This window comes from Oryctolagus cuniculus, chromosome 9 (assembly GCF_051225735.1).
Source record: "Oryctolagus cuniculus isolate XC-2025 breed Fujian yellow rabbit chromosome 9, ASM5122573v1, whole genome shotgun sequence".
Taxonomy (NCBI): Eukaryota; Metazoa; Chordata; class Mammalia; order Lagomorpha; family Leporidae; genus Oryctolagus; species Oryctolagus cuniculus.
Window position 1 is genome coordinate 71,469,360 of NC_142875.1, and position 16,340 is coordinate 71,485,699.

Below are 16,340 nucleotides of genomic sequence, written 5' to 3' on the forward strand. Positions count from 1 at the left end.
GCAAGACTAGTTGGAGAAAAGGCAAGTTAGAATGAGTGTGGCTGCAGGTGGTTTTGCTTCTCCTCTGCACATGCCCTTTCTCAAAAACGCGGCAATTAATTCACAGAGAAAGCAAAGTGAGCCAAGGCGCAGAAACACTGCAAAGCCACTGAAGCAGCCAAGTGTGTGGGAGACCCAAGGGCAGGTGGGGACAGTGCAGCATGGTGGCTCACAAAGGGCTCTGAGCCCAACTCCAGCTCTGCCATGGCCCAGCACAGACTTTGGACAAGGTGCTTCACCTAAGAGAATTATAGAATCTTCCTAATGCAAATAGAGAGAATGACAGTCCCTACCTCACGAGGAGGGCATCAGGATTAAATCGGACAATGTGTGAAAGGTGCTGAGTAGTAACTGGTAGATACCCAGTCATCACAAAGATTGTGATTATGATTTAAAAACTAGCATCCAGGGGCCAGAGCTATGGGCAGTGGGTTAAAGCCCCAGCCTGCAGTGCCAACATCTCATATGGGCACTATTTTGAGTGCCAGCTGCTCCATTTCCAATCCAGCTCCCTGCTAAAGAGACTGGGAAAGCAGCAGAAGATGGCCCAAGTGGGAGACCCGGAAGAAGCTCCTGGCTCCTAGCATCAGACTGGCTCAGCTCCAGCTATTGTGGCCATCTGGGAAGTGAACCAGCAGATGGAAAGTCTCTCTCTCTCTGTCTCTACTTCTCTATGTAACTCTTTCTTTCAAATAAATACAATAAATCTAAAAACAAAACAAAACCAAAAAAACCTATCATCCAGAAGAAAAAGATCAGTGTTACTACACTACTGTCAGCAATGTCTCATCACCTTCTCACTCACTGGTTCAGTTACTTGCCAAGGGCTGCTCTGTACCAGCCCTGGAGACCCTGCAGGGCAGCCCTTGAGAGGCCAGGCACTGAAAGAACACAGTTACTGAGACTGGTGCTGGGGACAGTGTGATGGACAGGCAAAGGCACAGTGGGAGAGGGACACGGAGGGCTGTCTGTTTCAACAGTAGGGGAGTTTGAAGTCGGCATTACATGGAAAGGTAGAAATCAGCAAAGACGGAGACACTGGAGACCTTTGGGAGAATCAACAGAGGCCCAGGAGGAGGCGCCTTTCCTCCCATTGGGGCAAGAATGGAGGTGCCATGGAGAAGGCATGCTGGGTAGGGCAAGGGACAGGAAACCCACTAATTTCCCATCCAGTGGCTTCTGCTTTCAAGACTCAGAGGAGAAATCAGTTTTCAGGGGAGTGTGGTAGGGATGGAGAGATTTCAGAAATGTTAAGGAAGACCTGAAAGAATTACTGCCCAGAATATGAAAAAGAAATGAAAAATGTTAACACAGACGACTTAATTTATAAGAACATGGACTCTGGTGACCCACAGTTTGGGTGATTACCCAGTTCCACTACTTAAAAGCTATGTGACCTTGAGCCAGCTGCCAAGCCTCTCTGACCTCATTTTCTTACCTATAAAATAAGAGTCATTAAAAGTTATTTCCCCTTAAAGGGCTCTGTGTGTGTGTGTGTGTGTGTGTGTGTGTGTGTGGCTGATTAAATACAAAGAGCTTAGAATAGTGTCTGTCAAACAGTCAAGGTTATGTAAGTTTCCAGCAAGATATAGAAGATAAACACTACTCCCCTTTTTCTTTCTTAGCAAGTTGAAGCCTTCTCTCTGCCTGCCTGAATCCTCCAGGTCTCACAAGGCCCAGTCCCAATGCATGTCTCGACAAGTTCTCCCTGACCACCATTAGCTTTCCTCTTCTATTTCCTGGGACACTAACCCCCTATGTTCTCATCTGCCCTTTGGCATACACCCCACCTCCAACTCTAACTCCAACTCCTGCTTGTGTTTCAACATCTAAATGCCCTGTTTACATAACCCTGAGAGGTAGGCTCTTTGTGTGTCTCTGCCAGCCCTCACAAGGTCTAGTGCACTGTAGTACACAGTGGGAGTTTGATGCATATTACACAGGCTGGCATAAGTTGATTTCAGGCACTTCTGATGAACAAAACCCACCTGATGATTAAGTTGTCCTCACCAAGGGTCACAACGGTGGCCTCTGTGGCTTGGAGAGACATGAGTTTGGCAAGGGCTTCTGAGGTTTTGCTCTAGGAAATAACCAAAATGTAATGAGAGCCATTGTGAGCTGAATGTTCACACCCAGCCCAACACCCATAGTGTAAGAGAGAAAGCAGCTGCAGACATAGCTGTTTATATGGTTCAGCTTTAATTTGCTATACAATTTAAGCCCCTCTCTTACAGAATGTTACAATGCGAGGTTTGGTGAAGAGCTTTAAACACAGCATGACTGAAGGTGGAAGAATTGTTTGCAAGACTGATAAAGTCTATACTCAGTCATGCACTGAGAGACCTGTGGGCTCCGACTTGAAGTCCAGGGTTCTTTCTTTCCCTTACACAATGCCCCTGAACAAAGGTTTTAATAATTAACCAGATTAGCTGGGATTTCAGAAGTAGCAACCAAGCTGGAGGTTAGTGCCCAGAGCACCTAATCATATGAAGCTTTCGTCTTCCTTAAGGGGTTCTCGATATCGTGTACAATTAGTGATTCTAAACACAGTGCTCAGATGAACTGAGATTTGTATCATTGAAAGAACAGCTCTTTTCTTAACCTAGAGCTGCAGTTACCTTTGCCACGTGTTCCAGCCACCGCCCCAGGGAAATGAACACAAACAGCATGGGCGGCGTGTCGAAGAATGTCACAGGGCTCCTCTCAGCCTGCTCCGCAACTGCAACCACCAGGATGATGAGGGAGTAGACATAGGCGATGCTGGTGGCCAGTACAATGAGCACGTCCATGTTGGCCGACCTGTGTCTCAGAGACTTATAGGCCTGAACATAGAAATACCACCCACCGAGGAACTGAAAAACAAAGAATAAAGGCTGCCAACAAGCAAGGCAGAGTTTACAGAACAGCCAGAGGCCCCTCAGGACGACAAATACTCTAGGTTTGTTCACAATTTTGATGACAGTTTTTCTTCTGTGATGATGTCTACTGGTCACAGAGATAATCAGTCGAGGGCATGTGAGAGCCTTAAAACTGAGAGTGCACAACAGAAATGTCCAATAAGAGAATGGTGGGGACAAAACAGGATTCACTTTACTGTGGACCATGCCATGCAGTCCCTAAGGAGAATGTGCTAGATCTACACCCAATGCCTGAATAATGTCCATCATACACGGATAAGTGAAAAGCCAGTTACACAGTGTATTTCATTTAGCCTTTGTCTGTATTACGTGATGAACATGTACAAACTCAGGTGTGTATTTTCTCTATATGATGAAGACTTGGAAAAATACATGCCCAATCATTAATAAAACTGTAGTAAGAGTGGGGAATGACACTGGGAGGGAGGTGGGTATAACTAGTGAAAGAGTGTTTGAGTGTTTTCCTTCTTTCTTATACTTCAGTATGGCTTGAACTTGTGGCAACATTATACTGGCAATTAATAAGAAAATATAGGAAAAAAACAATTCAGTCCACAAATTCTTGCCTCCAAATAGTCCTAAACATTCCAACATGAAGTGAGTTTAATTTTATATTCTAAAATACAGACAATTCCCACCAGAAACGCAACTACTTCCTTACTGTCACCACCAGGGTACATATTCTATGACATCCATCTCTTCTGGATTATTATTATTCACTCAAAGATAAAGAACCTATGTCATTCCAGATGGAACACTCAAGTTCATACTCCAGGTTGATCTAGCCATTGTTTCTAAAACAAAAGTAAATTAAGCTAAGCAGTAAGCAAACTGGAGGCACACAGGTTCACCAGCCCTCGTGGCAGGCAGCTGCTGTTCAGGTATAGCTCCCAACAACTGGGCAACCAACTGACAGTGAAACCAGGCCCTTCTTAATCCCCAGTGCTGGAGGGCACACCTACCCCTGTCCCCTACATTGGTCACAAGATGGGGAATGTGGGGGGAACTAGTAGCAACTATCTGGGGCAGTTTCCATTGGTCACACACTGATGTAGAGAGCAAAGGTTTGCCCAATCTTTCCAGTACGCACCTGGACAAATGTACACAAGATAAAGAAGATGAGATTCAGAATGGACAGTCCTGGGATGATGTTGTGGTCCAGGATCATAGACTCGTGGGGCTGATTGCTGGGTATTAACATATAGATCATTAATCCCATAACAGGGATGCCAAACACCAGGCTGCACAGGAAAGACTTCTTCCACCTGGAAAGAAATTGCAGCAACACAGACATCTTAGACCAGGCTTGGCACAGAGACTGCGGGCCAGTTCCCTCCTGAGGACTGTTTAAGACTTGTTTTTTGCCACATCTGGGACAAACCACCAAGTGCTACAATGCAGGAACATAAAAGGTCTATAGATGGCTGCAAGGGTGTCCCAGGAATGCTTAGGCCCAGCTCTTACCTTCACACAGCTGACAGGTTACCCTCAGTTCAAACGTGAGGCAACTGAAGCCCCAAAGAGGTTTAACATTCTCATTCTACAGCTCTCTATTCAGAATGAAATCATACAGAATCCCAAAAGAAGGAAATAGATAAAAGTAGGATTTTATTAGTAGTATAAATGTACTATTCAATTGTTAAACATTCAACTTTTTTTTTTCATTTTTCTGTTTTTTTCTTTTTTTTTAACTTTTATTTAATGAATATAAATTTCCAAAGTACAGAATATTGATTACAATGGCTTCCCCCCCATAACGTCCCTCCAACCCGCAACCCTCCCCTTATCCACTCCCTCTCCCCTTCCATTCATATCAAGATTCATTTTCAATTCTCTTTATATACAGAAGATCAGTTTAGCATACATTAGGTAAAGATTTCAACAGTTTGCTCCCACACAGAAACATAAAGTGAAAAATACTGTTTGAGTACTAGTTATAGCATTAGATCTCAATGTACAGCACACTAAGGACAAAGATCCTACATGAGGAGTAAGTGCACAGTGACTCCTGTTGTTGACTTAACAAATTGACACTCTTGTTTATGGCATCAGTAATCACCCTAGGCTCTTGTCATGAGTTGCCAAGGCTATGGAAGCCCCCTGAGTTCAATGACTCTGATAATTTTTAGACAAGGCCATGGTCAAAGTGGAAGTTCTCTCCTCCCTTCAGAGAAAGGTACCTCCTTCTCTGATGACCCGTTCTTTCCACTGGGATCTCACTCGTGGAGATCTTTCATTTAGGTTTTTTTTTCCCCCAGAGTGTCTTGGCTTTCCATGCCAGAAATACTCTCATGGGCAACTTTTAAACAACTACTTAACATTGAGTCAGTGGGAACAGTGAAGCTGTCCTGATAGACACAAAGTCTGAACCTGGGGGCCATGCATAACAGGCGTGGTCTCCTATTAGCTGTAGCCTCCATGAAATTTCAATCAAGCAATCGTGGAACCTCTTGTGAACCTTAACATGGCCTGAACCACCAGCCTGCAAGATGGTTGACACCCTTGGGCTGTTGCCCAAGGCCCTTGGAGAATCACTCAATGGCTTTCCAGGTTCCTCTTCTGCCAATCCCTATGCACTCCAGGCACACCAATCAGACCAAACCACAGGACTCCCTGAGGACCCTTTCCCTCTGCCTCCAACCCCATCTCCTTCAGCCTAGTAAACTTCTACTCATTCTCTGAGGTTCAGATCTTGTATCTCCTGCTTGAAGGTTCGCTAAACTTTCTAGAATCTACCTGAATCAGTGCTGTCATTGTTCACTCACACTTTCCAAGCCAGACTATAGCCCCTTCTAAGATAGGGATAGCATTCTATCTATCCCCAGCACTTGGCACAGTTGCCTGACAACAGCACCCTTTAAGTTGGTTGAATGAATAAGTAACCATTTGAAACAGAGGAACAGAGGAACCCAAGGAATTTGATTCCCAGTCCATTTTCTTTCACTTGGCCATGATGCCCGACCTCATATCCTATTTCTAGAATCCACGCAAATATGAGTAGAGTCTAAAAATACTGTAACAGAAGAAAAAATTGGGGCTGACAGTGTGGCTTAGTGAGTAAAGCCGCTGCCTGCAGTGCTAGCTTCCCGTATGGGTGCCGGTTCTAGTCCCAGCTTCTCCATTTCTGATCTAGCTCCCTGCTATGGCCTAGGAAAGCAGTGGAAGATAGCCCAAGTCCGTGGGCCCCTGCACCCGCATGGGAGACCCAGAAAAAGCTCCTGGTTCCTGTTTTTTGTTTTTTTTTTGTTTTGTTTTGTTTTGTTTTTTTCTTGACAGGCAGAGTGGACAGTGAGAGAGAGAGACAGAGAGAAAGGTCTTCCTTTGCCGTTGGTTCACCCTCCAATGGCCGCCGCGGCTGGTGCACCGCGCTGATCTGATGGCAGGAACCAAGTACTTATCCTGGTCTCCCATGGGGTGCAGGGCCCAAGTACTTGGGCCATCCTCCACTGCACTCCCTGGCTACAGTAGACAGCTGGCCCGGAAAAGGGGCAACCAGGACAGAATCCGGCGCCCTGACCGGGACTAGAACCCGGTGTGCTGTCACCGCAAGGCGGAGGATTAGACTAGTGAGCTGCGGCGCCAGCCATTGTTCCTGGTTTTCAGATCAGTCCATCTCTGGCCATTGTGGCCATTTGGGGAGTGAATCAGCAGATGGAAGGCTTCTCTCTCTCTCTCTCTCTGCCTCTCTCTAACTCTGCCTTTCAAATAAATAAATAAATCTTCAAAACAAAAAGAAAAAAAGAAAAAATCTAAGTGCTGTCCAATCTGCTAGCCACCAAACTCATGTGGCTATTCAAATTAAAATTAAAGTTAAAAACTCAGTTATGGGGCGGACGCCGTGGCTCACTAGGCTAATCCTCCGCCTGTGGCGCCGACACCCTGGGTTCTAGTCCCGGTTGGGGTGCCGGATTCTGTCCCGGTTGCTCCTCTTCCAGTCCAGCTCTCTGCTATGGCCCGGGAGGGCAGTGGAGGATGGCCCAAGTGCTTGGGCCCTGCACCCGCATGGGAGACCAGGAGAAGCACCTGGCTCCTGGCTTCAGATCAGCACGGTGCGCTGGCCGCAGCGGCCATTTAGCGGGGTGAACCAACGGCAAAAGGAAGACCTTTCTCTCTGTCTCTCTCTCTCTCACTGTCCATTCTGCCTGTCAAAAAAAAAAAAAAAAAAAAAGTAAAGAAAACTCAGTTATGCCGTTACATGCAGTTCAAGTGCTCACTAACTGCACCTGGTTAGGGTCAGATGTAGAAGGCAGACATCACCACAGAAACTCGTACTGAACAACACTGTTAGGAAGGTACAAGCAGCTCATCCAGGTGGAAGGTTCTCTGGGAGGCCAGAGGCAGCAGAGACACCGACAAGCCTAAGAGCATATGCATAGCATGTGTCATGCCATTGGGCCTAGGTAGAGGGAGATACTTAGACAAAAGCTACAGAGTATCTTTTGTGTTCTACCTACTGCTTTATTTCCACCTTGTGGTCCAAGTGGTGAGCATTGGGGTTTCTCTGGGCCAAGGAAGCATGAAAGCCAATTTCCTAAAAAGAGAGGGGTGGGAAACAGGGAGGAAGGTACTTGGTTAAAACATGCATTGGTACAAAGGACCTTACAGCTTTAGAAACTAGAAAGTAAATCTAAAAGCATACACAAGAAGTAGGGGTTTTCCTCTCACAATTTCTTTACCCAAATAGCCTCACAAGCATCCATCTATGACTACACCACCATCGAGGAGGTGGCCTCATGGGCAATTCCTGTCCCCTCTGTTGGCAAAGGCAGAGGGTTCTGAGAAGACAGCTTTACCAGGCCCCAAACCTGATCATTACTAATTTAGAAACTCGGATTTTTTTAATTATATGTTTCTATTTAATTTTTATTTTATTTATTAGAAAGACAGAGACAGACTGAGCAACTGAGATCTTTCGTTCACTGGTTCACTCCTCAAATGCCTGAAGCCAGGAGCCAGGAATTCAATCCAGTTCTCCCACATGGGTGATGGGGACCCAACTATTAGGGTTATTACCTGCTGCCTCCCAGAGTGTGCATTAGCAGGAAGCAGGAATTAGGAGCAGAGCTGGGACTTGTACCCAGACAGTGTTTTAATTGCTGTGCCAACTGCTCACTCTCAAACCCAGAACTTCTAAGTTGAAAAATTCAAAATACCTGAGTGCATGAAGAAGCTGAAATTCAGAGAGATTAAATACCTTGCTCAAAGCCACAGTGTTATGAGAGAGCTGGATCCAGGGCTCAGGTCTCCAGGCTTCCAACCAGGCTTCTTCCCATTAGAGCTGAACTCAGCTCCTTCAGTATCTGGAAGCACAGCTTCCATGGTAGGCTGACAGACACTGACCTTAGTCAGTCTGTGCTTTGCTTGTGGATTAACTCAAGCACTCTGTCACTGGGTCAATCTGACATTCTTTATGAATATATGCAGACAAAAACTGCCAGGAAATGTCAGTCAGCACAATATAGAGCAGGGGCCCAGAACTTTGGTGTGCTGGGACTTTTACATAAAAATTAAAAGTTATGATGAGAGAAACTAATTGAGTCTAATTGCACTAGGAAAAGATGCCCCAAAGATGCAAGTGTGGAGGCTAGACATTGCAATTATCTTCCAATAAGGACAGAGAGGATGTTCAGTAGGCTGGGTAGTGGGGGTAGAAAAATCAGAGAGGTTAACTGAGACATGTTAACTTGGGGCTCTCCTTCCTGTTTACAGCATCGCCGGACTTCTTGGCCTTATCAATGCCACTTCGCTACTGTTCTTTAAGATCTGTGATGCATCAGAAATAGAAAGGCTGCTGAGCTTGGGGTCTGGGCTTGAATGCCATTTGTGCCACCTGTGAGCTGGAAACCAGTGAGCAGAAACACTTAACTAACCTCTCTGAGGATCTTTCCTCATTTGACAGAACGGCTGTGTTATCTGCCAACGGTGGTGCACTGTATTGTTAGCATCATCATCACTCCCCCATCAAAAGCTCTGCTATGCCACACAACAGACAACATCTTCTTGATAGGACAGGGGCAGCATTGTGGCACAGTGGGTGGAGCTGCCCCTTGCAACAACAGCTTCCCATATGGGCGCTGGTTTGTTTTGCGTCCCGGCTGCTGATCTAGCTCCCCGCTGGTGGCCTGGGAAAAGACGCAGATGATGGCCCAAGTGTTTGGGCCCCAGTCACCCATGAGGGAGACAGGATCATGCTCCTGATTCCTGGTTTTGGTCTGGCCCAGCGCCCTGGCTGTTATGGGCTTCTAGGGACTGAGCTACCAGATGGAAGATCTCGCTCTGTCTCTCTCTGTAACTCTTTCAAGATAAATAAATCTTTAAAAGAGCGAAGTAAATAAATAAATAAAGGACAACATGACATTAAACCTGTTACAAGACGTTTCAATTCAAAGCAATTTCCTAAGTGGTAGTTCTCACTAAACTTTATCTTTATCATTAGCCATTACAATTAATCTTGTTTAAGTTTTCACTGTCACATCACCACTGATGTTTATATGATCTGTTATAAAACAGACTTAAAAAGCAGTGCATCTGTGGATAAACTAGGGGAGAGAAGAGTACACACGAAAATTCCAACTTTTCAAAGCCTAGTAACCAGGCAGCAGGTATTTAGCTTATAAGTAAAGACACTTGCATCCCACATTTGCACTGCCTGGGTTCAAGCCCCAGCTCCAGCTCCTGACTCCAGCGCCCTGCTAATTTAACATCCTGAGAGCCAGTGGCAATGGCTCAAGCAATCAGGATCCTGCTACTGACATGGAAGACCTGGAGTGAGTTCCTGGTTCCCGGATTCAGCCCTGGCATTGCAAGATGGGGGAATGAACCTACAGACGGGATCTCCCTCTCTGTCTGAGATGCTGGGGGTGGGGGGGTGGGGTGGGGGAGGTGGAGAAAGAGCTAAACTTTCCTACAACACAGACTCACCACAGTCAAAAAATGCAATATAACTATTTCCAATGCCAACATTCTCTTCACCTACAGATACTTGGTACAGACATAAATAATACTTAAAAATTGTAATTAAGCAATTTAACCTTAGGTACCAGGTATATTGGTGATTTTCAGGAAACATGAGATTAAATCATAAATTTTTTTGAAAGTAACTTTTTTTTAAATTTTTATTTATTTATTTGGCAGGTAGAGTTACAGACAGTGAGAAAAGAGACAGAGAGAAAGGTCTTCCTTCTGTTGGTTCTCTCCCCAAAAGGCCACTACGGCCGGCGCTGTGCGGATCTGAAGCTAGGAGCCAGGTGCTTCTTCCTGGTCTCCCATGCGGGTGCAGGGGCCCAAGCACTTGGGCCATCCTCCACTGCCTTCCCGGGCCACAGCAGAGAGCTGGACTGAAAGAGGAGCAACCGGGACTAGAACCCGGCGCCCATATAGGATGCTGGTGCTGCAGGCGGAGGATTAACCTAGTGCACCACCGCGCCAGCCCCTGAAAGTAACTTTTAAAAAAAAATTTATTTGAAAGGCATAGTTACAGAAAGAAAGGGAGAGACAGAGAGAGATCTTCCATCCACTGGTTGACTCCCCAGATGGCTGAAGCCAGGAGCTTCACCCAGGTCTCTCACGTGGGTACAGGGGCCTTAGGACTTGGGCCATCCTCTGCTGCTTTCCCAGGTGCATTAGCAGGGAGCTGGATATAAAGTGGAGCAGCCAGGACTTGAACTGGTGCCCATATGGCATGCCAGTGCTGCAGACTGTATTAACCCACTGCACCACAGCACTGGCTCCCATAATATATTTTTTTAATTTTTTTTAAGCCAGGGGCTTCATCCAGGCCTCCCACATGGGTGGCAAGGGTCCAAACAACTTGGACCATCTTCTATTGCTTTTCCCAGGCCGTTAGCAGAGAGTTGGATCCAAAGTGGAGCAGCCAGGACACGAACCAGCACCCATATGGGATGCCAAAATCACTGGCTTTACCTGCTATGCCACCAAGTTGGCCCCAATAGGTGTTTTTTCACACATCTTTTCTTTACCCATTCACTGATATTTGCTCTCAGATTATTTGATATCTATTTGACTTCGAAAGCTTTTTTTAATCATTTATTTGAGTGGCAAAAAGACAGAGACAGAGAAAGAGAGAGCTCCCATCCACTGTTTCACTCTCCGAATGCCCATTATTGCTGGGACTGGGCCAAGACTGGGAGTCGCTGAAGCCATTCAAGTCTCCCACATGGGTGGCAGGAACCCAATCATCTGATCCATCACTGCTGCCTCCCATGGTCTGCATTAGCAGGAACACAGCTAGGAGCTAGAGATGGGTACTGAACTCAGGCACTCCATATGAGATGCAGGCATCTTAACTGCTAGGCCAAATGCTCACCCTCACAGTTATTTTCCATGAAAAACTTGAAGAACTTTAGGTAATATCATTTTTTAATTTTGCTTAGCTAGGTTTTCTCATTTTTCTTCAATGATTATAATTTTTTAAGGAATGACCTACCTCAATAATTTTCACAATATCCCGAGGACCAATAATTTCAGGATCAAACTTCACGTGCGCTTTGCTGGTGGCGAGGGCCACAGAGGCGTAGGTGATGCCATTCGTCCTTGTGAGATTAGACTCTATGTTGTGAACACAGGAAGCACAGGTCATCCCTGTGATCTGAAACACAGAACAAAAATCCCATGCAGGATTGAGAGAACCTACTAAAGACACTTTAGGGAATCTGGGGGACAGGCAGCCACAAGCCTGTCCCCCTCACAGAACCTTCCTAAGACTCTGGATTCCCACCTCCAAACCCCATGTACAAGATCCTCACCCCCTCCCTTTCTATGTGGTCATGATAAGCCACTGCCCCAGCCTAGAACCTGGCCACAGATGCATCAGCTACACCTGCTGCCTCCTCACCATGGACCTTCACTAAGTGAGAGAGCTTTGGGCCTATAAGAAATTGTCTAAGCAGGATCTGAGCGTTCAGTACAATGAGGAAATGCGCTTCCTGAGAAGAGAGGGTAGATGGCATGGTGGGGAGAGAGGGAGTACCACCTGCTATTCACAAAGCCAAATCAGAAAATACCAAGGAAGAAAAAGTAGCAACAAGGCGGAAGAAAACATAAAGACAGAGGAGCCATCAAGTGAGGAAAGTGATCTAGAAATTGAGAGAAGTAGTGTAACTGAAGCCCTCAAGAAATGGGAGATGAAAACGTAGAGATAATGGAGATGACAGATCAGACAAATGAAAAGAGGCTGCCACTGAAGCCCTAGATAATGGTGAACTGCAGAAAGTCACTGACTTGCTCACAGATGCCAATGAAGCTAAATTCTTGCTTGGCCATTCTGTATGCCAAGAGAGGCAGGGTCATCATCAAACTGCAGAAGCTGAATGTTGCCATCCGAGACTGCAACAGAGCCACTGAAATAAACCCTGATCCAGTTTAGTCCTCCAAGTGGTACGAGAAAGCACACAGAATTCTGGGCCATTGGGAAGAAGCAGCCCATGATCCATCCTTGCCTGTAAACTGGATTATGATAAAGACACAAGGGCAATGATGAAAGAAGTTCAACCAAGGGCCCAGAAAATTACAGAATATCAGAGGAAGTATGAACAAAAATATGATGAGCCAGAAATCAAGGAAAGAATGGAAAGGGTTAAGAAGGTTCAGCAAGAACACCAGGAGCCCAGAGGGAAGAAGCAGCCAATGGACAATCAGGAGCTCAGTGTGGCTCCTATCCAGGCCCTTTCCCCCAGGGGATGTCTGGTAATTTTCCAGGAAGAATGCCTGGAATGGTAGGAATGCCAGGGCTCCATGGAATTTTTAGTGATCCAGAAGTTCTTGCAGCCATGCAGGATCCAGAAGTGGCCTTCCAGGATGGCCCAGAACCCAGCAAATATGTCAACCCCAAGGTTATGAATGTCATCAGTAAACTGTCAGCCAACTTTGGCGGTCAAGCATAATGCCCTCTGCCAAAGCCCTTGCAGCCGAGATCACCTAATGGAGGTCGCAGTGATACAAACCAGTGAACCTCTGGCCTCATCAAGACAGCTGGGGTGCTGGGAAGATAATCCCTACCCCTCTGCAGCTGAAGCACTTTACAGTGGTGTGCCACTTGGCTATTCATTCAGATGTTTTCCTACTGGGAATTACAAACTTTAAACTTTTTTTTTTTTTTTTTTTTTTTTTGGAAAAGCAAAGTGTTAGAGGGAGAGGGAGACAGAGAGAGGGAAAGACAGAGAAGTCTTCATTCTACTGGTTCACTCCCCAAATGGTGAAACGGCAAGGGCTGGGCTGGGCCAGGCCAGAGCCAGGAGCTTCTTTTGGGTCTCCCACATGGGTGCAGGGGCCCAAGCACTTCAACAACACTCTTGGTGCATGTGGACCCACAGGCGTGCAGCGAGGACGGCCCCTCTCACGGGCCTCAGCACACAAAGGGCTTGTTCTACAGAACAGAAGAATGTGGCCTACTGGGAGCTCAATGTGCCACTCCTGTCCTAACACTTTTTCTTCAAACATTTACTCACACTAATGATAGTGACTAAGCACCTCAGTAAAACAGCATTACTCAATTCTTTGTGGGTTTCTCCTAAGTCACTCTTTATGTACAAAGAAGTTTGTACAGAAAGTGCTTTTGAAAAGGCGTGTTATGAATCGTAACAAATGACCTGTTTTTTCAACAATAATTGTTGACATTTGAAGCTGCTAATGGAGGGGGGGCAACAGAAACAATGCCTCACCACCCACAACACCCTGGTAATAGCCAACACCCTGGGCATTCATCTTAGACTGAGTATTTTCGTATAGTTTTGTCATTAGTTACTTTGTGCCTACAAACAAGCTCTCTCCATCTGTGTGTGTATGTATTTGCAAGGCAGAGAGACAGATGGAGACAGCTCCCATCTGTTGGTTTACTCCTGAAATGTTCCAATAGTCAGGGTTAGGTAAGGCTGAAGTTATGGAAGCCTCAAACTCAATCTGGGTCTCCCATGTGGGTGTCAGAGACAAAACAACTTGAGCCATCACTGCTGCCTCTTGGGGTACACATGAACAGGAAGCTGGAATGAGAAACGGAGCCAGACTCAAATCGAGGCACTGTGATATGGGATGCAGGAGTCCCAAGTGGTCTCTTAACTGCTATGCCAAACTCCCACACCTGATAATGGTGCTCACTACCACACATATTCTTCTGTTTAGTTCTCTTTAGGCTTGAGTGACTGTGTTCAGATGCCGTAACACTGAGGGTAGCCCACCATTTAATTCTTCTTTCTGCAATTCTCCTGCAAGTCCCCATTGTTTCTTCCTTGATACACTTGACTGTATGTGGAAGGATTCCTTCCTCTGACTTTTTTTTTTTTTTTTTTTGACAGGCAGAGTGGACAGTGAGAGAGAGAGACAGAGAGAAAGGTCTTCCTTTGCCGTTGGTTCACCCTCCAATGGCCGCCGGCGCGCTGCGGCCGGCGCACCGCGCTGATCCGATGGCAGGAGCCAGGAGCCAGGTGCTTTTCCTGGTCTCCCATGGGGTGCAGGGCCCAAGCACCTGGGCCATCCTCCACTGCACTCCCTGGCCACAGCAGAGAGCTGGCCTGGAAGAGGGGCAACCGGGACAGAATCCGAGAATCCGGCGCACCAACCGGGACTAGAACCCGGTGTGCCGGCGCCGCTAGGCGGAGGATTAGCCTAGTGAGCCGCGGCACCGGCTCCTTCCTCTGACTTATTGACATAACTGCCCTTCCTTCACAAAATGAAGGGGTCACTGGTGTTGGCTTCAAAGGAAAGCCAACCATTTCTGGCAACAACAACAACAAACAGGTTACATCCAAGATGGGGGAAATTTACTGATCACAAAGATGGCCACTGTTACAACACATGGGCAAACTGTCCGAAACCTGCATCCTTTTAGGCAGCCAGGGTACTTACAATCAACTCGATGTCGCCGTCTGAGCCTGTGGCGTCCTCCATGACTGTGGCCTCAAAGCCTAGGTCCTGGATGAGCTGAGCTATCTCGGGCGGCTGGATGACCTCCGGGTTATACTTGATCTCAGCCTTTCCTGCCATCAAGGCAACCAGCACAGAGAGAATACCTGGAACCAACAGGTCACGGTTGTAGCACTCTGGGCAAGGCCTCTGAGGTGACCTGGCCAACATAATCTAACAAAGAAAAACTCTTCCCAGAAGCCTCGGGAACCGTGGTTCTCAAACTCGACCGCACTTAGCATGATTTGGGAACATTTACCAATTTCAACACCGGGCCCCTAATCCAGACTAGTCAAATCAAACATCATTTTGTATGAAAACTCTTAAAGTAATTTCCAATAAGCTGCCATGTTTGAGAACCACTATTCTAGAGCAATACTTCTCAAATTTTACTGGGCCTGTGGATCACCTTGTCAGAACAGATTCTGATTCAGTCAGTCTGGGATGAGGACTAAGACTCTGTGTACCTGGCTCCCTGATGATGCAACACAGTCAGCTCATGAACTACAGCGAGTGAATCATTAGAAGACACCAATGGTTGTACACACATCTAAGCAAGGGATGCAATCTGCTACTATCAACTACTATTACAGAAAGGAGATACTGTACTTTTACCTCCAACTCTGAAATTTTTCAAAAGTTGTTCTCACTCCTTTTCAGTTTCTAATGACTTGCAGGAACAAAATGGAAATCTCACAGACTACCTTGGTAATAATATTATGTTAGCTTATGGGTGTCAAAAGAGTCTCATTCAAATAAATGAAAGGCATGATATGCTTTGCCAGAAGGAGTAATAAAAATGAGGCATTCATGAGGTGCATAAGCATAAGCACTACGAGATTACAGGCTAATTTTAAGAGCAACCAGTCCCTGGATGACAAACGATCTCCTCGAACACCTCAATCTGAGAGTATTCTAGAGCTCCAGGAAGCTATAGCGTGTACTGAACAAGAGGCTGGAAAAACATTATCACCTAATTTAGGGCTGATTCTAAGGGACAGGGAATAGAGACAAAAAGAATCACCGGGTTGAAGAAGGAGAGAAAGTGACTCTGGTGGCAAGGCAGAGTCATGGTTAAGATATTTTCCAAACAAAACATTGGGATAAGATTTTTGTTGAACTTTGAGATTTAAGAGACAGTAATGGGGGCTGGTGTTGTGGCACGGTGGATTAAGCTGCTGCCTGCAAAATCTGTATCACCTACAGGCATTGGTTTGAGTCCTGGCTGTTCCACTTCTGATCCAGCTCCCTGTTAATGTGCCTGGGAAAGCAGCAGAAGATGGCCCAAATACCTGGGCCCCTGCCACCCAGGTGCAAGATCCAGATGGAGTTCCAGGCTCCTGGTTTCAGTCTGGCCCAGCTCTAGCTATTGTGGCTATTTGGGGAGTGAACCAACAGATGGAAGATCTCTCTCTCTCTCTCTCTCTGTAACTCTGGTTTTCGAACAAAAAACTCTTTTTAAAAAAT

At 46.2% G+C, this 16,340-nt stretch overlaps 1 protein-coding gene and 1 pseudogene across 7 annotated transcripts in view; one reads left to right on the top strand and one right to left on the bottom strand.

Annotated features, from left to right (window-relative positions):
* The window catches only part of ATP7B (ATPase copper transporting beta), an 81,432-nt gene that overhangs the window by 22,012 nt on the left and 43,080 nt on the right, over positions 1–16,340 (bottom strand). For 4 of the 7 annotated variants that reach the window (XM_051832253.3, XM_089304201.1, XM_089304199.1 and 1 more), the window contains exons 5-10: positions 14,817–14,980; positions 11,404–11,565; positions 7,412–7,488; positions 4,048–4,222; positions 2,658–2,912; positions 2,028–2,119 (exon numbers count right to left, since the gene is read on the bottom strand). In XM_051832253.3, the coding sequence (XP_051688213.2) occupies positions 2,028–2,119; positions 2,658–2,912; positions 4,048–4,222; positions 7,412–7,488; positions 11,404–11,565; positions 14,817–14,980 (925 nt within the window). The remainder of the gene's footprint in view (positions 1–2,027; positions 2,120–2,657; positions 2,913–4,047; positions 4,223–7,411; positions 7,489–11,403; positions 11,566–14,816; positions 14,981–16,340) is intronic. The other 3 variants (XM_070048898.2, XM_089304203.1, XM_089304202.1) reach the window with 3 other exon arrangements.
* Positions 11,813–12,903, top strand: LOC103352145 (hsc70-interacting protein pseudogene; annotated as a pseudogene).